The 22,276-nt window shown below is 53.3% G+C and overlaps 10 protein-coding genes across 10 annotated transcripts; 5 read left to right on the forward strand and 5 right to left on the reverse strand.

Annotated features, from left to right (window-relative positions):
- Window positions 1–164: 164 nt before the first annotated feature.
- Window positions 165–1,331, reverse strand: UMAG_10837 (uncharacterized protein; the record flags this gene model as incomplete). The annotated part of the gene is made up of 1 exon (XM_011391519.1): window positions 165–1,331. One exon carries the CDS (start codon window positions 1,329–1,331, stop codon window positions 165–167), a length of 1,167 nt encoding a protein of 388 aa, XP_011389821.1.
- A 314-nt stretch (window positions 1,332–1,645) lies between these two features.
- UMAG_10838 (uncharacterized protein) lies at window positions 1,646–2,479 on the reverse strand (the record flags this gene model as incomplete). Its single annotated transcript, XM_011391520.1, has 2 exons — window positions 1,646–2,245; window positions 2,333–2,479. 2 exons carry the CDS (start codon window positions 2,477–2,479, stop codon window positions 1,646–1,648), a joined length of 747 nt encoding a protein of 248 aa, XP_011389822.1.
- An 879-nt stretch (window positions 2,480–3,358) lies between these two features.
- Window positions 3,359–6,310, forward strand: UMAG_03317 (uncharacterized protein; the record flags this gene model as incomplete). The annotated part of the gene is made up of 1 exon (XM_011391419.1): window positions 3,359–6,310. One exon carries the CDS (start codon window positions 3,359–3,361, stop codon window positions 6,308–6,310), a length of 2,952 nt encoding a protein of 983 aa, XP_011389721.1.
- Window positions 6,311–6,915: 605 nt separating this feature from the next.
- Window positions 6,916–8,073, forward strand: UMAG_03318 (uncharacterized protein; the record flags this gene model as incomplete). The annotated part of the gene is made up of 1 exon (XM_011391420.1): window positions 6,916–8,073. One exon carries the CDS (start codon window positions 6,916–6,918, stop codon window positions 8,071–8,073), a length of 1,158 nt encoding a protein of 385 aa, XP_011389722.1.
- Window positions 8,074–8,377: 304 nt separating this feature from the next.
- UMAG_10839 (putative pyruvate transmembrane transporter) lies at window positions 8,378–8,871 on the reverse strand (the record flags this gene model as incomplete). Its single annotated transcript, XM_011391521.1, has 2 exons — window positions 8,378–8,703; window positions 8,808–8,871. 2 exons carry the CDS (start codon window positions 8,869–8,871, stop codon window positions 8,378–8,380), a joined length of 390 nt encoding a protein of 129 aa, XP_011389823.1.
- A 546-nt stretch (window positions 8,872–9,417) lies between these two features.
- UMAG_12221 (uncharacterized protein) lies at window positions 9,418–10,459 on the reverse strand (the record flags this gene model as incomplete). Its single annotated transcript, XM_011391555.1, has 2 exons — window positions 9,418–10,129; window positions 10,449–10,459. 2 exons carry the CDS (start codon window positions 10,457–10,459, stop codon window positions 9,418–9,420), a joined length of 723 nt encoding a protein of 240 aa, XP_011389857.1.
- A 1,354-nt stretch (window positions 10,460–11,813) lies between these two features.
- Window positions 11,814–14,681, forward strand: UMAG_10840 (putative trifunctional formate-tetrahydrofolate ligase/methenyltetrahydrofolate cyclohydrolase/methylenetetrahydrofolate dehydrogenase MIS1; the record flags this gene model as incomplete). Its single annotated transcript, XM_011391522.1, has 1 exon — window positions 11,814–14,681. One exon carries the CDS (start codon window positions 11,814–11,816, stop codon window positions 14,679–14,681), a length of 2,868 nt encoding a protein of 955 aa, XP_011389824.1.
- Window positions 14,682–15,165: 484 nt separating this feature from the next.
- UMAG_10841 (60S ribosomal protein uL15) lies at window positions 15,166–16,143 on the reverse strand (the record flags this gene model as incomplete). The annotated part of the gene is made up of 2 exons (XM_011391523.1): window positions 15,166–15,458; window positions 15,993–16,143. 2 exons carry the CDS (start codon window positions 16,141–16,143, stop codon window positions 15,166–15,168), a joined length of 444 nt encoding a protein of 147 aa, XP_011389825.1.
- A 1,465-nt stretch (window positions 16,144–17,608) lies between these two features.
- Window positions 17,609–18,858, forward strand: UMAG_10842 (60S ribosomal protein uL16; the record flags this gene model as incomplete). Its single annotated transcript, XM_011391524.1, has 2 exons — window positions 17,609–17,698; window positions 18,286–18,858. 2 exons carry the CDS (start codon window positions 17,609–17,611, stop codon window positions 18,856–18,858), a joined length of 663 nt encoding a protein of 220 aa, XP_011389826.1.
- A 1,748-nt stretch (window positions 18,859–20,606) lies between these two features.
- UMAG_03323 (putative Ariadne-1 protein) lies at window positions 20,607–22,181 on the forward strand (the record flags this gene model as incomplete). The annotated part of the gene is made up of 1 exon (XM_011391421.1): window positions 20,607–22,181. The coding sequence occupies one exon, from the start codon at window positions 20,607–20,609 to the stop codon at window positions 22,179–22,181; it is 1,575 nt and encodes a 524-aa protein (XP_011389723.1).
- Between the last annotated feature and the right edge of the window lie 95 nt (window positions 22,182–22,276).

The following is a 22,276-nucleotide window of genomic DNA, read 5'->3' on the forward strand; positions in this document are numbered from 1 at the left end:
TCTTTCACTCTCTTTGGTCCAACTCCCAGTGTCGCTCCTTTGTTCTTCATTGTCACCGCTGCCGCGATACAGTCATTATACGCTTGATCACAGATGGATGGTGTGAATCACGAAAGTTGATGGGGTATATGAGTGACTGTCGATGAGATGAGAGGAGATCGTGATTAATGCCACGAATCTGACTGTGTTTGGGAGAGGATCTTTGGGGGTCTAGCTTTGTACAGAGCGGTGAGAGATTGTTTTTGGATCCAGAGTTTTGTTCCGTCTGGACGAACTTTGTCTATGGGGATGAGGTCAAAGTCGATGATGAGGGCGCTTTGTTGACCGCCGTAAGCGCGGGAGATGCCTGTATCGATGAGGAGGATGGTGTTGTTGCATCTGGTGACGAAGCCGTCGAAATGCGGGGTGTGGCCCATTACGAGCTGGTTTACGGCGAGAGACTTTGTTGCTTTCTCGGCGTTGGCGCAAGCGTGCGAGAGGCGGTCGGTTGCGTAGCCGCGGTACCAGAGTGGACCGTGTTCGGACCACAAGGCTTGCTCGTCCGACGTGGTATTGGGGGGTAGCCACGAATTGGGCTGGGAAGAGAGACCTTTGAGGAGCAACGAGTGACCGACAGTGTTGATAAAGTCGATTCCGAGTGCGGCGTACTGCGGAGTGATTCCTCCGTGGACGAAGCTCACGCGCGGTGGCGTGTAGTTGGGCGGAAGAGCCGGATGCGTTTCGGGCAACAAGGAGATCGTATGCGTTACATTGTAGTTGTGCAACCACTCCTGACCAATCCAGCCTTGATCAGACATGGCATGTCGACGCGCTTGCACTCCACCGAAACTTTCCACATCCGCCTTGGTAACGTACCGCCAATCACCGATCGCATTCATCACCTCGTGATTGCCCAGACAATTCTTTACCTCTCCACCGGCAAGTCGAGCCTGTTGACGGAGAGAGACAAACAGGCGGTACAGCGCAATCGTGTCGTCGCCACGATCAACAATGTCGCCGGTGGAGACAAGCGTGTCGTGCCCTCCGATCCACGTGTATGCGTGGTCTGCGCTGCGAGTGCGCGAAACGATCGAGGCCATCGAGAGCACGTTGAGCGCGTGGTCGAGATCGCCGTGCAAGTCAGCAACCGCAACGGTCCGACGTGAAATCGCAGTGCGACCATCCGCAAGAGACGCGCCAGGTCCGAGCGAGCCGTGCGTGTGCGAGCCAGTCGTCGTCAGCGAGGTAGACGACGATATGTCGCGCCAAGAATAGTACCGGTAGCCAGAGTACAAACCCATAGCTATAAAGCCGTGAATCACTAACCTCATTGCTGCTGATATTGACATCATTGCTACGGCGAACTGACGTGCATAGATACGTCACAAGTGCCAGAGTGCAAACCACGATCGATCAAGGCGATGATGTTGGTGATCACGGTCAAGCGGAACCACCAAGCAGTTTTCAGTCGTGAGTCAAGGGTCCACAAAGGAAAGGTCCACAAAACAGTACAGTCACAAGGCGTGGAAAAAACGTGCACGTGCCTCAGTTTTCATCATCCACGATCCGCGACTCTCCCACAGTCAAGAGTCACGAGTGAGTGTGCAGCGCTTGCCACGTTTCACAACACATGACTTTTGCTAGTCAAGATCACTCGATTCTGACGCTATGACTCAGCTCCCCGCACAACTACCTGGACAGGATAAGGACAAAGTTGAGCACTAGTGACGCCTGGTAGATGCGCCTTGTTGTTCCCAACAAAACGCAAGACTTGATCCACAAACCCTGCCAGCTCCCGTTCCATCGATTCTGCATCCCCTCCAGACTGCTTGAGCTCAAACGTGATGGTCCACCGTTCAAAAGCTTCCTCGTCAAGGCTTGCGAAATCAGCCTGAACGAGATCGTCTTGAGCCTGTACAGGCTGGCAAGCAACTGATGCGCCACTTGGCTGTCCAGCGCCAGAGGAGAAAGCGTGTGCGAGCCAACCATATTGGTAGTTACGAGGCGACGCCCACGCGCGCAGTGACGAGGCCGCATGTGTCGCCGTGTGCACCACACCCAACGCTCTATCTGTGACATCCTTGCTTGTCGTATTTTTAGGTGCAGGTGCATCTTTGCGGCCTGACTGCATCGCCGAAGGTATTTGGCTCGAGGGATGGAGCAAGTACACGGTAAGGCTAGCTGTCTTGGTCGATGTAGTTGTAGCCATGAGCTGCGATGTACGTTGTCGAATGAGTTGGTCTAGCTGAGCGTCGGCTATCGCTGGCTGATCCACCGGAAAATTCGACAAGGAAGACAAGCGTCAGCCTCACCTTGTAACATGAACAGAAGCCCGGGTCCGGTGAGCACTTACAAACGTCATCCCAAACGCATCGACGTATGCTGGCTTGACAGTGCCCAGAAATCTGTGGAAGCAGATCGTGTGCAATACCACCTGCGCCGTTCTTTCTAGGTGCTGCAGCTCGCATCTGATGCGGTGGGTAAAGTCAAGGCGCTGCATGGCTTAAACGCAGCTTTCAGGCAAGGTGAAAGAGGAAAGACATGATACGTTTTTGTATGCTGTGGGTGCGAGGGTGCGAGGGTGCGAGATGGTGGTCGTCACATGTCTACCTGCGGTGTGATGAAGGATTGACGATAATGGTTGTGGTGAAAGAGAACCACGTCGAGTGAATGACCAAGCTTGAGTCTCAAAATCTCAACTGCGGCTCGAACGGAGGTGATGATTGATATGCAGGGTCCAGCTTGCTCAGCAACACACAACCCTGACCCCGACGCAAGCCTAAAGAGGCTTAGGTGATTCACGAATCACAAATCACGAATGTGAGCTCGATCCGTGATTGTATGCGGCTTGCTTCGAGCCCAGCTGTCGTCCAACGCTTGCGATGCTTTGACACACTTCAAAGAGACGCGGGCTGAAGACCCGATCGATTGCTCAAAGCTTACGCCGGTGTTCAACGAGGTGGGTTGGGAAGGGCAGATTGAGCCAAGTCCCTTTGTCCCATGCGTGTCATCAGTCGTGAATAACACCTGTCCAATAACACACAAAGCATTCCGATGCTCGAACAGACAAAGGGAACAGAAAAGACGATGCTTCTCATCGTTGGACATACGCACCGCAGGTACACTGCAACCCTTTGTCCATCCCAGCGCTTCGGAACGGCTCTTAGAGATGGAGGCTACTGTCGTTACTGGCCCCTTTGTTCACTGGCTCTGCACCGCTGGTGCTATAGCGGTCTCAAGCGCGAGAGGTACTGCTGTGATCTGCGAGACAATAAGTTGACGGATGTACTCTTAAAGCTCCGCTGTATACTTCGATGGTCGCATCCCAGAGTACATTCTTGCAGTCGCTTTCTAATAGCCCCAGACCTCCAGCATCACAATGTCGTTCCACCCGAACGCTGTCGATGCTCCTCCATCCTACCTTCATCAGCATCAAGCTGGAAGCCCTCTATATACGCAAAACACGATTCGTCCCAATGCCAATAGTACAGATCTCAACTCGCCTCACAAGCCACCAATCTTACAACCATGGCTTGGCCTTCAAGCGCGACTCTTTCTAGCCCCCATATCCATTCCGCTGATCTCTCTCCTCTTTGTCGCCGCTCGAATGCTCAGCTCATCGAATGAAGCTACCGACTCTATCTCGTCTGCCAAAGGCAAGCTACTGTCCGCATGCAGTGCAGCAGAAGGCACAGCCTCGCTTGCCGCGTCGTTTCCTCACTTTCTCGCCGCGTCCACCAATGTTCAGCTTGCGCTTTCGGTCACTGCGACAGTTCACAGTGCTGCTCGAGTCTTTGATCTGTCCATGACAGCCATTCAAAAGATCCTGACCTACATTGTCAATTCGTACAAATCACTGTTCATGTGCTTCATGGAGCTGCTGGTGCGCGGGGCGCTAGCGGTGCTCATAACAGCAGTTGAATTCATCTCGCAAGCCATCACTGCTGCAACGCTAGGAATTCGCTCGGCGATCCAGGAATCGATAACGGGTGTCAATACCCTCCTTGCTACTGCCGTTGGAGCAATTAACGATGTGATCGGCGTGTTTGGTCAGCATGTCAATCCTCCGCATATCGCAGTGCCTTCGTTGACGTCGTTGGAAAACATCACGCTGCCACACGAGATCCAGGATGGTCTAGTCAAGCTCAATGCAACACTTCCAACACTGCAGCAGCTCAAGCAGTCGATGGATGCGCTGATAGAAACGCCGTTCGAAGAGATGAAGCGAGAGGTGAACGCTACATTGGCAAGCTTCCAATTCAACCATTCTGTGTTCCCAGTGCCCGAGATGCAGAACGTGACGTTTTGCGATCGCATCGATACGAGCCCACTGGACGAGCTGGGAAATGCACTGAAGAACGTCGCGAGATGGGGACTTGTAGCGTTACTTCTGATAGCGATCGTGGTCATGTTGATCGGTGTGGCGTGGGAGTGGTGGAAGTGGCAGAAGGAGGTAAAGGCTGTAGAGCGTACTAGAAGTCTTTGGCTCGCCCAACGTTCATCTGCGCACTCTGACGGTAACGACAAGTTTTGCGACAACATTCTAAAGACGGAAAACCTCATGTCGCTCCTCACCATTTCTCAACATCCTCTCATCTCGTTCTGCTCGCTCAACTACTGTAAACGACTGGGCATCCGAACGCGCAGAGCTCAAGACCGCTGTGCTTGGCTCTTATCCTTCCTCATGCATCCCGCCTCGCTCGCCTGCCTCTTTACAGGTGTTCTCGGTCTGATCTCTGTCCTGATGCAAGCCATTCTTGTCCACAGTCTTTCACATCACTACGTCTCATCGATCGATACATCACTCGCTCACCTCTCATCCGACATTGTCAATCTCGTCCACGATCATACGCGAAACGCGTCGGTCGCCTTCTCTACCTCGGCCAACACTGTCATCCTCCAAGTGGAAGCCGAGCTTAACGACCATGTCTTCCGATGGGTCGATACAACAACGTCGACCATGAATTCGACCTTGAACCAATTTGTCGACGGTCTCACAGAGACGCTGACAAGCACGTTTGGCGGTACACCGTTCAACGCTCCTCTGCAGACGTTTGTGCAGTGCATCTTGGGACAGAAGGTGCAAGGGATCGAAAAGGCGCTCACGTGGATCCACGAGAATGCATACGTCAACTTCAGCGTGGTCCCTGCAGACGTGCTGATGTTGAGACCAGAGCAGCAAGAGGCGGTATTACGGCCCGTGAGAGAGGCAATGCTCGGCAGCCGAGATGATCAGGGTGGCGGAAATGGGGTAGTTGGTCATGTGATCAGCCGATACATGGAGCACTTGCACCAGGAGAAGATCCTCTTTACGGCATTGATCGGTGTGTACGCCATCATCTTGTTGATCGGACTGCTGGCCGTACTGTATGCGACTCTTGCGGAGCGAAGGATGCATGACGATGACGAGACCAGGAAGAAGGTGTCTAGAGACGAATCCGAGGAAAAGCTTCGAAGCGATCTTCAGGCTGGACCAGGTGGAGCAGGAATAGCACGTTTATGGTCACGTCGGCCAAAGCTGAACGCCGGTTGCTTCAGAGCGTTCTCTCATCCTCCTGTGCCAGTCAGTGCGCAAAATCCATCCAGCAAAATCGATCACGCAGCTCGTTTCCCGTCGTCCGCTCATTCAAGCCGTCCAGATCCTATTCACGTCACCAAGGATAGCATTTCGTATCCCTTTCAGATGCATCACTCTCTCAACACCAGCCCTTCAACCCGACCGACACAGCCGACACCCCTCCAACAAACTTCTAATCCAGATCGTGACACTGTCCAATCACTCCACCACGCATCCACGACTCATAACCAAACTGCATCCACCAGAACGAAAGAATACGATTCATGGCTTTGTTTCCTCGCCTCGTATCATGATGGAGAGGCCACGGTTCCTGCAAAGGCACCGGAAGCAGTAGAAGGAGCACAAGACAGATTCCATCGGCTATTCGGATGTTCTCTCAGAGCTTCGCCCACAGTGGCTACTTTCAATCACCACGTCTCTGCTCCTGCTGTTTCAAGTGACCGAGCAGAGATCGAAGTGGAAGATGCCAGGTTCAGGGAAACACTCGACCTGGGGTCGATGCAGGATTGGATCGGATCTAAAAGTCCTATCCCGCCGCCTGCTGGAAGAGGAGGTAGCCATTCTCCTCGGAACACGGCTGATCAGTTACCAGAGGTTCAGCTTACTCGATCTGGAGGATGTGTAGGACCCCACTCGTCGGATTCCACGCAAGAAACGTATGCGTTTACTGACAGTGTAAGGCTCCCACCAGGCCCGCAGCCGCAGCAGAAGAGGGTGGTATCGTCTCAGTCTATTTCTTTTTTCGCTTGGTAGCTGCTTTCTCTTTGTGTCGAACTGTATACCTTTCGTCTTCAAACGATGGATTTTCAATAGTGTGAAGATGCTGTGACTGAGGACTGCCGTCTCAACAACGTGCTATCTGTGAATCGTGGAAGGTGAGCATGGCGGAAACGGACATGAGACACGATGGTGACGACCGTGGACTTTGAGTGATAATAAAAACTGGTTAGGTCTAACATGTGGACTCTTTTCACGTGGCGTTTGGCAACGGCTTGTGGTGTGATTCGTGATTCGTGATTCGTGAGTCGATCCACGATTCACGATTCTGATTCTCGCTTAGAGCCGACACGACGAAAAGTCGTGAGTGTTGGTCTTTTCGACTTGCTGGGCCGACACATTGCTCTGATCGTCTCTCCTCCTTCCTCACACCAGAACGATTTTGAACCAGTTTATAGACCTTTGCGATCTGTGCTGCACGCCTGCAGCGGCTCATGCAATCACTATCGACATCTCGCTACTTGCTCCTCAGTCCTTCTACTATCCTCAAGATTGCTAGGTCTACTACCCTGACACCACATCTGACTACTAGACCACCAACCGCAACGCAAAGCCTTTGGACGTCTCGGGGTTTGGTCAGCATGCCTTCGCACATAACGAATCCAGATTCAGACCTCAAGTCGCTCGCTCTGGCGGTGAAAAAGAAATTTGACGTGGCGATCGCCCAAGGAGATGCGTTTTTCTATCCCTCCGAAAAGATCACTGTGCAAGAATCCGAGGCGACTGGGGTGTTGTGGCAGATTCGAACTGTTCCGGCGCTGTTGAAGAAACCGAAAGCCAACGGTACCGACTCTTGCTCTGAAGAAACAGAACAGCAAGCGAATGAGAGCAAGCCGGAGCAGAACAAGTCGGACGTGTTCGCCCCGCCTTACGTGCCCAACCTGGTGGTGCGCGAGCTGGCGGAGCATGTGATGCTGCTGAACAAATTCTGCGTCGTCCCAGAGCACTTTCTGATGGTCACACGCGAGTTTCAAAGCCAAGACCTACCGCCTTCGCCAGCAACACTTTCTCTCGCCTACCGCATCGTCTCCGCTCACCGATCCACCGCTACAGAATTACTAGCATTCTATAACTGCGGTACGAACTCTGGTGCATCCCAACCACACCGTCACCTGCAGTTCGTCCAATGTCCACCACTCGATACGACGAGCGCAGAAGCAGTCGATTCAAGCCGCTTGACGCAGGATGATCAGGACAAGATCACCGAGAGCGAGTACAAGGTTCCCATCGAGTTTTTGTTGGATCGAATCGAACGCGACGGGAAAGAGCAACATAGTGTGCACGCATTGCCGCTACCGTGGCAGCACTTTGTGGCGCTGCTCAATCCGAGTGCTGCAGCGCGAAAGGACGAGGGAGAGATGGAGAGATACGTGGGGAACAAATTCATGGGACTACTGGACGCTTTGTTCCGCGCAAGGATGTTTGCTCAGAACGCTGATCGAGTTAAGCAGGCGGGTAGACCGGCGTTCAACGTGTTGATCACCAAGAGGGCGATGCATCTAATTCCGCGATCGCAAGAGGAGTACTCTGGATTGCAAGGGAAACGAGAGGATGGAAAGGTGGGAAACTTGTCGATCAACTCTCTCGGTTATGCTGGATTCATGCTCACTAGGTCGGTGGAAGAACAACAGGCGTTGAAAGATGTGCAAGGCGGTGTTGAGGAGGTGCTTCGCGTGACAGGTGTGCCTCCGGTCGAGGATGTAACCGTTCAGGCTGGTTTGCCGACGACAAACATGTAGGCGCTGAACGAGCATGAGAAATTCCGAAAATCGAGAACCGACACTGCCGAGCACGGAAGGGTGTGCTGTTCAATGGACCTGATGGTTGTTAGTGTGCGTGCAAGAGTGGCTCTCTCACCAGCCAGCATGTACTTTCTTCGCGACTATCTCTCTAAGCGGTGAGAGACTGAACGCAAATGCAACTGAGGTCGAACGTGTGTTGTGGTCGGGGTGCATGTATGGTACAAAAGAAGGATTGCGTGTAGCGCTCGAGACCATGATCCACCGACTACCTGACTGTGAAGGACGGGCCTCGATTGACATTCTACTTTGACGTCATCGGCAGAGTCTCTTTGGTGATCTTGTTCTCCACCTCGTTCTTTTTGTCAGCAACAGCAGCTTGAACAGGATGTTGTCGACGGAAGTCCCACACTCTGTAGAGCTGAGCGAGACCAGAGCAGCCAACGAAGAAGTTGACAGCGGCGAGCGAATAGTTAACCGGTGTGATGACGAGCGAGTAACGCACCCAGATCATACCCGTTGCGGCGAGCGCAACGTTTTGAGAGACCGAGATCTTGTCTGCTGGTCGAGATAGATCTTTTAGCCCGGCAGCTACCAAACACCACTTCATGAGTGGGGCCCAGAAAAACACTATAAGAGACAGACAGTAGAAGAGCACGAGGGGGTGTCAGCCACCGAGAATGATAACTAGTTAGAACCATCGTGAGCGAAATAGAAGAGGCTCAGAGACGCACCAGTCTTGGGACCCGCAGGGTGGTTCATAAACGCCTGGAATTTGGATCCTGCTGCAGACGCCATTGTTGCGATTGTGAATGTATGCCTGCAAGTGAGCCGATGTCGTTTCCGGAAGTTGTTGATTGCGGCCCTGCGCTGTACGAGGCGATATGGGGATGGGTGTGATAGGGATGCAGTTGATATCGTGGACGGAATCTGATCAAGCAAGTGCGAACCGAGACGAGGAGTCTGTGCCCAAATTTCGAAAAGATCCAAAGCGCAACTTTAATAGCACCCAAATCGGATCGGGGTCGTGGGTCGTTGTGCGTGGGCCATAGGCTACGGGTGGGCTTCTAGATACGATGTTAGCACAGAGATCAAACATTTCGTTTGTCTTTCCGCGTTTCCTTGTTCCGTGTTCCAGGTTCTCACGTGACGTCTTGGCGTCCCTGCTGAACTACTCACGATTTGCCCTCAGTTGCGGCTCAGACTAAGGCTGGATATCTCGTCCCTTCCTTCACTTTTACCATTGAATCGAAACGCTCACTGACGAGGCGAACAGTGCCTGGCATTCGCGCTTCTGGTTCAACGTTGATTGAGCTCAGGGGGCTCATTTCGTTATGGCTGGTATCATGAGGTTGGTGTGCTACTGGTTGTACTTGGAGGAGCACCTGTAGCGGGTGCTCTCACGCCTTGAATGATTTTGAGTTTGTGCGCGCCCGGTATCGCATCGCGAAGATACTCGAGGTGCTTTGCGTGTAATGCTGCTTGCTGCTGTGCTCCTTCTCCACTCCAGAGTCGCCTTCGGCTGTCGGCACCGTAAACAACCGTTTGATCGGGAAGCTCGTCCCATATTTGCTCGGCTCGCTCGTTTGCTGACTCGGGCATGGAGCCGGTTTGCGCTAATGCTGTTCCTGCTACCGCCGTTGATTCGTAATTCTGTTGATCCTGGTCGTCGAAGACTGTTTCCAGCTGATCATCCGCTATTGGTTTTGGCAGGACGATACATCCTGCTCCCACCACACTGTAAGAACCGATCTTGACATTCTGCGCCACCTTGCTCCTCATCTCAAACACATTGTACGATCCAATGGAGGGCGCCTCGATGCGACATCCCACCTCGAACAGGTTATTGTCGCCAATCCGGATGGGTGTAGATCTGCGGTTGACAATCACAGCCGTCTCTTCAATGATGCAGTTTGAGCCGATCGTTATAGGACCTTGAAGGGCTAGTATGGTTGCTTTTGGGTGAATCACGGTGCCACTACCGACCGAGATCTCGCCACGAAGGTCTGCGTCCTGTGCAATAGTGACGCGGGTGCCGACGATGAGGTTGTCACGCCTAAAGTTGGTCGATAGCGTAGTTCGCAGCGAGGAAGAAGGCAGAGTTGGAAGGGCAGTCATTGTGGGCAAAGTGTCATTGTCGGTATTGAAGCGCGAGAGAGGAACATCGTGAGTCAGTGCCTGCGGGACTAAACCGACAACAGTTTCAACAGGAGCAGGACCGGGTCGAGGTGGCAGGTCGATGAGCATGCCCTGCCTCTGCAGAGCTCGAAGAAGCGACATGGTTGCGGCTGTTGTCGTGTTTGCATGGCCGTTCAATGGGAAGGATGACGACACTCTGCGACACTTGGAGGGTCAAGCCAGTGACATCAACTTACAGTGGGGCCATGATCGGCTTACGAGGTGCGCGAGATGTCCAAGCGCTCGATCTCAGCAAGTCAGTGCTCGCACTTGCAGTACAGTTGAGCAACGTTGAGTCAATGTGATTGTAGCGAGATGATTAAGTGGGCTTTGTCATCAATGAAAGGCACGGAGAGGATTGATGATTGATATGCATGCAGGCTCGAGAGTTACGTTGCGGTTTCAACGCGAGTGTTGGTCTACAAAGTTACGTCGTGAATCGAGTTCCAGGCATTCACGATTATTCGTGATTCACGATACGGGATTCCTTATTTTCCAGGTCAGAGTCGTGAGTGTGTGTCGTACTATCGTACTGAAATCTAACACTTCATTGCATCGCCAATCACGAATGGCCGGCCACGCGTACACGGCACACTCACGACCAGCAACACTCACGACTCGTGACTAAACCCTGAAATGCACAGTCACAAGTGTGGAAAGAAGGCACGAGGGGAATCGTGAATGGTTCGATGATATTGCGCTTTGCTGTAGCTCGTTTTTCATTGGCCTGCCCCGCTACCTAGTCGCAGTTTGTGAACCGCTGCTTGTTTCAAAGGCTGCTGATTCGAAGCACTGCTGTGCTGGTGGGACAGGATCCATCGCTGATCAGTCATGATGAGAAGTAGCTTGAGACCTCACGCCGCGTGTGCTGGTTCTTAGTTTTTACCGTGCAAAAAGCCAATCAAGAAGATGGCGCGCGCCCAGAAGCTTTCAAAGCGTGAAGAAAGGCCCAACCGACGCTGCGTTTGGTGGGTCAATCAAGCACGAACAAGTCACAAGTCAGTAGTCGTGAGTTAAGTTATTCACGATTTGCGCCGCCTCGGCTGGAAAACAATTCACGAGTTTTCTTCTTCTCGTCTTTGAGCTGCGAAGGCTCACAATCGTAACTCTTCCTGACTGGTAATTCTCGCTCAATCCACGGTTGTGACTCGTGACTGTTTCGATTCTTTTGTTTGACAGATTCTGTGATTTACGCTTTGTGAATGTGATTGTCGGTTGGCAACCCGCTTGGTCCTCGGCGAGCCGAAGCGACGTCTTTCACTCACAACTCATGGCGGCTGCGTCTTGAGTCTTCTTGTACCAACAACCACCCTCGCCTGCTCCCTTTGGCTCCCGTCGTTGGCATGCTCCTCCGCCGCTCCGCCTGCAGAAATCTAGCTTCTCTCTCTCAGCAGCGAAGCACTCCTCTCGTCCTCGTCCCTGCCGCACCTTCTCTTTCGTCTCGAGTCCGCTTCATCTCTTTGGCGCGTTCGACCGTATCCTCTTCCTCACTACTTGGCATCACACCCGCTTTTCTCCCTTCCAGTCGTTTCGCGTTCACCCGTTCGCTCGTCACCGACGCAATGGCTTCGCTCGCAACCACGCCGGGTGGCGCAAAACTCATCGATGGCACCGCCCTGGCAAAGCAGGTGCGTGCCCGTGTCGCCGAGCGTATCGCTGAGCTCAAGCAGCAGCACACATCCTTCCAGCCTCACCTCTGCATCATGCAGGTCGGCGCTATGAGTGCTTCCACCACCTACATCAGGATGAAGAAGCTCGCCGCCGAGGAATGTGGCATGCGATACACTCACGTTCAGCTCCCCGAAGGCTCCAGCGAGGCAGAGATCATCAAGCGTGTTGGTGAGCTCAACGAGGACATCAGCGTGGATGGCATCCTCGTTCAGCTGCCCCTGGGTGACCACATCGACTCGGATGCCGAGCGACGCGTCACCGAAGCCATCAGCCCCGAAAAGGATGTTGATGGCTTCCACGCCCTCAACATCGGCCACCTCTCCTCCAAGGCTTGCAACCCGCTCTTCTTCCCTTGCACCCCCGCTGGCTGCATCAAGCTCCTCGAGAACGCTGGTATCACCAACATGGCTGGCCTTCGCGCCGTCGTCATTGGCCGAAGCGACATTGTCGGCAACCCTGTTGCCTCCCTCCTCCGCAGCAGGGACTGCACCGTCACCCAGGTTCACAGCAAGACCGTCGACCTTCAGGCCCACCTCTCTCAGGCTGACATTGTCATCGCTGCCATGGGTAAGCCTCACTTCATTCAGGGCGAATGGATCAAGAAGGGCGCTGTCGTTATCGACGTTGGCACCAACTTTGTCGACGATGCCACCAAAAAATCTGGCTACCGCCTTGTCGGTGACGTCGATTTCGACGCCGCTTCCAAGGTCGCTTCTGCCATCACCCCTGTTCCTGGTGGAGTCGGTCCCATGACTGTCGCGATGCTGATGGAGAATGTTCTCATCAGTGCCGAGCGCAGCCTCGCCGATGGTCGTGCCCTCGGTATCGGCCGTGGTGTCGTTCGCCCCAACCCTATCAAGCCTCTCGCCAAGGTCCCCTCGGATATTGAAGTCGCTCGTTCGCAAACGCCCAAGCCCATCACCCAGGTCGCCCGCGAGATTGGTCTTATCTCGACCGAGCTCGAACCGTACGGATCTGTCAAGGCCAAGGTCGACCTTTCCGTCCTCAAGCGTCTTGCGCACCGCAGGAACGGCAAATACATTGTTGTCGCCGGTATCACTCCCACGCCGCTCGGCGAGGGCAAGTCGACCACCACCATCGGCCTCGCCCAGGCGCTCGGTGCTCACCTTGGCAAGGCGGCTTTCGCCTGTGTTCGTCAGCCCTCTCAGGGTCCCACTTTCGGTATCAAGGGTGGTGCTGCTGGTGGAGGATACTCGCAGGTTATCCCCATGGAGGAGTTCAACCTCCACTTGACCGGTGACAACCACGCTGTTCAAGCGGCCAATAACCTTTTGGCTGCCGCCATCGACACGAGGATGTTCCACGAGGCCACCCAGAAGGACGCTGCGCTCTTTGATCGTCTTTGCCCCAAGAAGAAAGGTGTGCGCACCTTTGCACCCATCATGTTCCGAAGGCTCAAGAAGCTCGGTATCGACAAGACCAACCCCGACGACTTGACCGACGAAGAAAAGTCTCGTTTTGCTCGTCTCGATATCGACCCAGAGACCGTCACTTGGAGACGCGTTACCGACACCAATGACCGATACCTGCGTGACATCACCGTTGGTCAGGCTGCTACCGAGAAGGGTATCACTCGAAGGACTGGTTTCGACATTGCCGTCGCCTCCGAGTGCATGGCCGTGCTTGCGCTCAGTCGTGATCTCAAGGATATGCGTGAGCGTCTTGGCCGCATGGTCATCGGCACTTCGCGCGCAGGTGACCCCGTCACTGCTGATGATATTGGTGTCGGTGGCGCCCTTGCCATCCTCATGAAGGACGCGATCAAGCCCAACCTTATGCAGACGCTCGAAGGCACTCCCGTCTTTGTTCACGCCGGACCTTTCGCCAACATTGCTCACGGTAACTCGTCGATCCTTGCAGATGCTATCGCACTCAAACTTGCCGGTATCGAGCAAGGCGAGCCGATCGAACGCACGGGATACGTCATCACTGAAGCTGGTTTCGGTGCCGATATCGGCATGGAGAAGTTCTGCAACATCAAATGCCGCGAGTCGGGTCTCGTGCCCGATGCCGCTGTGATCGTTGCCACCGTTCGAGCGCTCAAGACGCACGGTGGTGGACCCGAGGTTTCCCCTGGTAAGCCTCTGTCCGAGGTCTACTTGGAGGAGAACCTCGAGATTTTGGAAAAGGGTTGCGTCAACCTTGCCAAGCACATTGCCAACGCCAAAAAGTTTGGTCTCAAGGTCATCGTGGCTATCAACCAATTTACTACCGATACACCAGCCGAGCTCGAGCTTGTGCGTCAGAAGGCGCTCGAAGCAGGAGCCGACGATGCTGTCCCTGCCAACCACTGGGCACTGGGTGGTGAAGGAGCTATCGATCTCGCCAAGTCGGTCATCAACCAGTTGGAGGGTACAGCATCCCAGTTCAACTTCCTGTATGAACCCACACTTCCCATCACGCAGAAAATCGAAGCCATCGCCAAGGAAATGTACGGTGCCGACGGCATCGAGCTGTCGGAAGCGGCGAACAAGCAGATCCAGGTGATCGAGAAGAATGGCTTCGGTAACCTTTCGATTTGCATGGCCAAAACCCACCTTTCGCTTTCGGCCGACCCCACCAAGAAGGGCGCGCCGTCTGGATTCACGATCCCTGTCAGGGAGGTGTACGCAAGTGTCGGTGCAGGTTTATTGGTCGTCATGTGCGGTGCAATGAGCAAGATGCCTGGTCTCAACACTAGACCAGGCTACTACGACATGGACTTGACCGAGGACGGTGAGGTCATCGGCTTGTCGTAGGTCGCTCTATCTCTTACCTCTCAACGCGCATCTGTATATGCGATCTCATAAAGCCTACGCCTTCCCCCCCTTGTCGCTTGTCCCTCGTCTAGACTCATGGTTGGCTTCAACCGCCAATAATATTCCCCCAGCAATCGTCAACGGATTCTCTTGCCATCACTCGTATATCTGGCCTGTGAATCTCAACTGCAACCTTTCAAAGGTTATCGAGCTTTTGGCCTGTGCGAACTGATATCGTTGTTCTGATATTTTTGGGTGTGTGATGAGGCACTCCAACGACGAAGTGTATGTAAAGGTACATGTGGTTGAGGAACTGGAGATCAATTTCCAGGTCCTCTGTCTCGTCATCTTGAACGGATCAACGAGTTGGACGAATGCAGCAGCGGCGACCGTCTGCCTAGCGTGCGTGGATGAAGAAAATATGCAAAGAACCAAGAGAGCGGAAGAGAGCAAAGGGGCGTATCAAACTATCGAAGCGCTGAATTTAGGCAACAAGCTTGACAACACCACCGGCCTCCTTGATCTTCTTCTCGGCGAGCGACGACACCCAGCGCGCCTTGACGATGCAGGGGAGAGCAGGCAGACGGCCCTTACCGAGAACCTTACCGTAACCGGCAGCGAGCGTGTCGATGACGGGCACCTCGGTCGAGTCTGCAGTCAGACCCTTGCGCTGCTCAGCGGGAACGAGAGTCCAGAGCTTGTCCAGGTTGACCACAGGGCGGAACGAAGAGTTGCGCGTCAGGTGGAAGTGACGCATACCGACCTTACCGAAGTAACCTGTTCGTTGCGGAAAAACGCGATTTGGGCAGTTTGAAATGTCAGTTACCACGCTCCAAACATGTCGGATTGCAATACGCTCTCGTCAATCCCCCATACCATCAGCCAAGTCCAGAATTCTCTTTGCATAGGCGTACTATCACGTCCAATTTCCCGATCCACTTCCATTTCCTGTGACCCATCTATCTGTTCTGTCTGTGCTGTATCCTTGATTCGGATGGCTGTTGACCATGTCGTGCGGAGCAAAACGGTGAGGTCTGTATTCGCCAAGGTCATCGAGGTGTATACGATAAACCGCCATAATTCTGGTGCATCGAGATTATGTCCTGAGGCCCTTCAGCTCCTACATCTGAACTCTCCGCGATTTTCATCCCTAATACGGCTGGAGGTTTCCTACGTCCGCGTCTGTGTCTGTCCTGGCTTCACTGATCGAAACGTCTGCAAATGCTATTCCGTACGACCTCCGTTCTTTTCTTTTCTGCGGCGGCTGATGATAGTGGATGGCATGCAGATGGTGGTGCTGCGAATACTAACCAGGGTGGTACTTGTCCATGTTGGTGCGGTGGTGGTGCTGACCACCGGCGAGACCACGACCACCTGGGTGCTTGCGGTGCTTGCCGACACGACCGTTACCGGCGGAAACGTGTCCACGGTGCTTTCGGGTCTTGGAAAGGTGGGTAGGCATCTTTTGTGATGTTGATAGTGGTTGGTGTATATGAGAAGGGTCGAGGATTCGCCAAAAAAGGTTGAGAAGAGAATGCAACAGTGATGGATGATTGGTGAGATACGAAGCAAAAAAAAGGTTGTCGAGTCAAGTGTGTGATTGGAAGAAGGCGGTGGATTGTATTGAGTGGTGCAATAAAACAAAGGAGACTGTCAGTATGAGTCGAACGTCGGGTTGAGCAGAAATTGCAACAATCCAGACCGAAAAGCCTGCTAACGTAGCAGCAACGAGTTATTGGCAGTCTGTCGTTCAGCCGCAACATTCAATGCTAGCACACAAGTGTGTGACTCCTTGGTGGGTGTGCTCGTGTTGCTCGGTACGTTGATAGCCGGTCGCTTCAGACAGTGATGCTGACAGTGACGGGTACGATGTCGTTTGTAGCCAGCTGACGGCTGGATTGTGCAGTGTTTGAATACTAACCTTGACGTATGTGTAGAGGTGGCCTTGATGGTAAGGTAGAAGAAGCGATGGTGACCAACGGTGTTGAGCTCAATCTCGACTTGCTCGCCCGCTCACTGAGGCTCACCGCCAGCCTTGCGCCAAGTTCTCCTGTCAACTCATAAAACCAAGTCTCTTGCTCACTCACTGTTTCCGAACTGTTTGCTCGATGGAGCCTCAACTGCCATTTAGGTGGCTCTCGAGATAGTAGTTGCAATTTGAGCCACTCTGTTGCCCATCCTGTGTGTGCTTTGGTAGGCTGAACCAGCCTCAAGGTCACACACACTTCACGGCATTTTCAAAGTAACTTTTGAATTTGAATTGTGATCTATAAATATTCCATTTCAGTATACTGGTCAAATACAATTATGACGGCCGGGGTCACGTGAAGATTACTTACTGGTTAAAAATGCCCACTTTTCAACACACCGATTACATTGCCGCGTTTGAGTAGGTCGGGGATAAGCAGTCCAAGCTGACGGTGAGGCTGCCTCAAGTCTCTTCGCAGTTACAGAGCACAGTCCGCGGTGACAGAGGGTGAGAACCGAGTCATTCGACCAACATGCCAACGGAAAGGCAAGCCCTGAGCCAGAGATATTTTCCAAGGCAGCAGCACCGAAGCTGAGTAAAAGGCTAGCACAGCGCTGGACACTGGCACTGCTATGGCGCAAGACGATTCGTGAGTCGCGAGAGTGGTGTTGCCACTGCTGAATCGCCTCCAGAGCTTTCACCTCTCTTCCTCCACCCACTCAGCACCCCTTCAAGAAAGGTAAGTTATCGCCGCCAACGACTATGCCCAACTTCAACAGCATCAGCCGCACTATAAGAGCTTCTGGTCGCGAATTCACGGCAGATCAGGCGCAGTCTAAACAATTTTCCACACCAGCTCAGCTCAGCGACTGACTTGGCCTTTTCCACGACCTATCTCCAACTTCGACCTCATCCACCAACTTTTGATTGCATTTCCTCCCATCCAACAGTATTCAAGATGGGACGACGACCAGCCCGCTGCTACCGCTACTGCAAGAACAAGCCGTTCCCCAAGTCGAGGTACAACCGTGGTGTGCCCGACCCCAAGGTAAGTTTGCATACTTTTGACATGGACGATCTAATCTAGTCAGCAACACGAACTTTGACGGAATCGACAAATACACATACTATGAGGCGAACGGTCATCAGCAGATGGAACACAGGAACAGGAACTTCGCAGCAGCTATATTGAATGCACATTGACAACGTTGGCGATATTGGATTTTCAAGGATAAGGCTCCGACACATGGAAGATGGGGCCAAGCCACATAGATGGATCGAAGGATGCAATGGAGCCTATAGCCAAAGAGTCTCAGGGGCGTTGCTGTCGCGGTCATTGACTTAAGCCGCAGCATGGGCGTGGGGTGTCACGATCATCTGGCAGGAGGGATGTAGAACGCTTTGCACCATTCTAGCAGAAAGGAGAGAAAGGCAGATTGATGGAATCAGCTCTTCGGCCATACATACCATCAGAGCAACACTGAACCACCACTTCAACACAAGGCTGAACGAATGCCGTGTTCGCTCCGGATATGATCGTCCATGTCGCTTCTTCATCACGGATCTCTTCGGATTTTGAAACTGACCCCATTCTGCGCACATCTCGATGCATCTGCCCTCAACGCCGCTTAACAGATCCGTATCTACGATCTTGGCCGTAAGAAGGCTTCCGTCGACGATTTCCCCTTCTGTGCCCACCTCGTCTGTGACGAACACCAGCAGATCACTTCGGAGGCTCTCGAGGCTGCCCGTATCTGTGCCAACAAGTACATCACCAAGACCTCGGGTAAGGACTCGTTCCACCTTCGCGTGCGTGTTCATCCGTTCCACGTTATCCGTATCAACAAGATGCTTTCGTGCGCTGGTGCCGATAGGCTCCAGACCGGTATGCGTGGTGCTTACGGCAAGCCCTACGACACCGTTGCCCGTGTCAACATTGGCCAGATCCTCCTCTCGGTGCGCACCCGTGACAGCAACAAGGCTGTTGTTCTCGAGGCTCTCCGCCGATCTCGATACAAGTTCGCTGGTCGCCAGAAGATCATCATCTCGAAGAAGTGGGGTTTCACCAACATGAACCGCGAGCAGTACGCTGAGGCCAAGCAGTCGAACCGTATCCTCAAGGATGGCTGCTACCTCCAGTACATCAACAACCACGGTCCCCTCGAGCAGAACCTCCGTCTTCAGGCCCGTGTTGCCGCCCAGAAGTAAATGTAGCGCTTCGATGCTGTTGCGTAACAGCGGTGTAAGCGTCAAACGGTGGCGTTGGTCTGACTCGATCAGCACTGGATCTTTTGTGCTGCGTAATGCGATTAGGTGGATGCTGTCGTCTATGGCGCTGATGCGCTGTGGTTCCTGTTTTCAGTCACTGTACCAGGTGTCTGATCACTTGCAAAAAACTATCATGTTTTAGATTCAATCTGATCCATGCTTTTCTGTACCATCTGCCCTCGATTCATTGGTGCGATTGTGTGAAGTAGTGTCGACACCGTTTCTGCATCGTAAAGTTAATGAGTATCTGCGATCACTCATATTGGCTGCGGACGCTCTTCTATCATATCACATGGTCTGTCTCGCCGCCTGGACGGTCCAAGCCGTGATGTGCGATACCATTCTTGTTTCTGGTAACCTATGCCCGGCTGGTCTTGTAAGTAGCATGATGGCGTTCAGAACTTATGAGAGATTCCGGCGTCGGCTTTGGTGCTAGTTAGTAGGTTGATGAAGGTGTTTCACAAGGGATGCAATTTCTCATGAAGCGTCAGCCACAAGCGTTGGGTCTTTTGAAAGGAGCTACAGTATTTGACACGCGCTGAAATTGGGATGGAGGATGAATTTGATTCAGCTTGGCGATTCACGAATGATGCAGGATGCGAAACAGCGTTTTGGAAAGGTGGCTACACGCTGACATTGCGGGTCTGTGAGCGGTGGGCTGCGGGCGTGGGCTGAGGTGGATTGGCATCTTGAACTTGCACGCAAGGCAAGGGACATCTCGGCTGTTTCGATGCCCGTGTCGGTCACGAGTAATGGAAATGATAAATCACGAATATGGCCAAGAGTGGCCGCCGCTCTCTGAATCGGGGGTAAGCTACGGCGCTCAGCCTCATTTTTAAATCCACTGAACAGGGAGCGTGAAGCGCGGTTTGAATTCCGAGTCGTGAGTGTCGCCTCAGCTCAGCGACAGAAACATGAATGCGTTGGTGATATCACACTCGTGACTGACGGCCGGGGTTTATGGTTATTGCTGCGTCTCCATCGCTCAATCACCCTGACCATCACCTTCACCTTCATTTCTCAGTACGACCTTAGCCACTACGCCGAACGCCTCTCAGCAGTCTCATCAGCATTGAGCATAGCATAGCATAGCATCGCATCGCATCGCATCGCATTCGTCTCCGGCTGTTCGCCTTGCGCCACGGCACTGCCAATCTCGCTGCCCCAGCGATTGCCACCTGTCACTCTACCTTCAACTCACCATCCGTACACGGATATCAGCGCATGCATACAGGACCTCAAGCATAGGATCACCTCTCTCGATATCGTATTGTTGTTCTTTGAACAGATTCGCCACCACATCCCAGCTTACAACGCAGCATCACCCTTGTACTGAAATCAGCCGTACTTCCGCGTCAGAATCAAGGTCTGTCTTTTCATTCGAACCAGAGTGTCAGCACCCTACGGCAACCTTCTCGGCAATTTGACAGTAGTCATTATACAGAACCACACCTTAGACGCGCTCCGTCGGCGCATCGAGTCTCCGCTCCTGTCACCATCACTCTTGACTCGGGTTTGCTGATTCTGCGCCACGGTCCATTTCTGCATTCAAGCTATCACAACGCTTGCTTGCGAACGCTAAGTGTGTCACCCAACGCCTTTGTGTTGACGCTAGCGTCTGCTGCTGTCTCAATCTTAGCGTTTGCTGAACGCTCGTTCGTCATCAACACCGCGCTCACGTTGCCACCATGTCAGACCTCAGTGATGAGTATCTACATGACGATGATGTCGAGGACACCATGGACGAGGACTCCACTTATGGCTATGACGATGCCATCGACTCGGAAGAAGAGGAGGAGGATCTTGGTTTTGGTGTAGCAGACGACGCCTTTGCCGCTCCCGATTCTGCAGCCGAACGCTTCAAGAGCTACGAGGTCGAGTACAAGTCTCACACCGTCGAATCGATCGAGGAGGCACAGCAGAAGGAGGTGGAGCAGATCGCAAGCATGTTCATGGTCAAGGACACAGATGCCGCCATCCTTCTTCGCCACTTTAGCTGGAACAAGGAGCGCCTCATCGAACGCTACATGGACTCTCCAGAAAAAGTGATCCTCGAAGCAGGTGTTCACGAAGATCCATCACGACCCAAGCTTCAGGAGCTTGACAATTTCACATGCGAGGTCTGCTTCATGTGTTCTGATGATATGCCGAACGGCAAGATGGAGACGTTGGCGCTCGCCTGTGGCCACCGTTACTGTCGTGATTGCTACCAGCAATACCTCGAGCAAAAGATCAAATCCGAAGGCGAATCGCGGCGGGTCCAATGCATGCGTGAAAAATGCAACCTGGTCGTGGACGAGGGCACTGTAGGATTGGTCGTCGAACCAACAGTGTTTGAGCGCTACAAGATTCTGCTAAACCGCACCTACGTTGACGACAGCAACATCCTGCGCTGGTGTCCCGCTCCCAACTGCGAGCTTGCCGTTGAATGCCACGTCTCGAGCAAGATGCTCAACAAGGTAGTGCCCTCTGTTGCTTGCGACTGCGGCCATCCTTTCTGTTTTGGCTGCGGCAATGCTGCTCATGCGCCTGCCATCTGTCCCATTGCCAAGATGTGGCTCAAGAAGTGCGAAGACGACAGCGAGACAGCCAATTGGATCTCGGCCAACACCAAGGAATGCCCAAAATGCACTTCGACCATCGAGAAGAACGGCGGGTGCAACCACATGACCTGTCGCAAGTGCAAGTACGAATGGTGTTGGATCTGTGCTGGACCCTGGAGCGAGCACGGCAATTCGTGGTACAACTGCAACCGCTTTGACGAAAAGAGTGGTGCAGAAGCGCGCGATTCGCAGGCTAAATCAAGAGCGTCGCTGGAGCGATATTTGCACTATTTCAATCGTTTTGCCAATCATGAACAATCCGCCAAACTCGACCGTGACCTGTACGGTCGCACGGAGAAGAAGATGGAGGAGATGCAGGTGACATCGGGGCTCACTTGGATCGAAGTACAATTCCTCAAGAAGGCTGTCGACACGCTGACCGAGTGCCGCATGACGCTCAAGTGGACCTACTGTATGGCCTACTATCTCGCGCGGGACAACATGACCGAGCTGTTCGAGGACAACCAACGTGACCTAGAAAAGGCGGTTGAGGATCTGTCAGAGCAGCTCGAGAAACCGATCGAGCCCAGGACGATCCCGGAACTGCGGCAAAAAGTGACGGACTTGACCGTGTATGTGCAGAAGCGACGCGGTATTCTGCTCTCGGACACCGCCGAGGGCTTCCAAGAGGGCAGGTGGCACTGGAACGTTACCATATGATCAGCAGTCTTCACAAAGTCTTCGTATCATGGACGCACTAGTCCCCGCTCTACCCATCTTTCAGCCGATGTAGGGCCGGTCAAGAACAGGCCTTC

Source organism: Mycosarcoma maydis, chromosome 8, assembly GCF_000328475.2.
Source record: "Mycosarcoma maydis chromosome 8, whole genome shotgun sequence".
In the NCBI taxonomy this organism is placed as follows: domain Eukaryota; kingdom Fungi; phylum Basidiomycota; class Ustilaginomycetes; order Ustilaginales; genus Mycosarcoma; species Mycosarcoma maydis.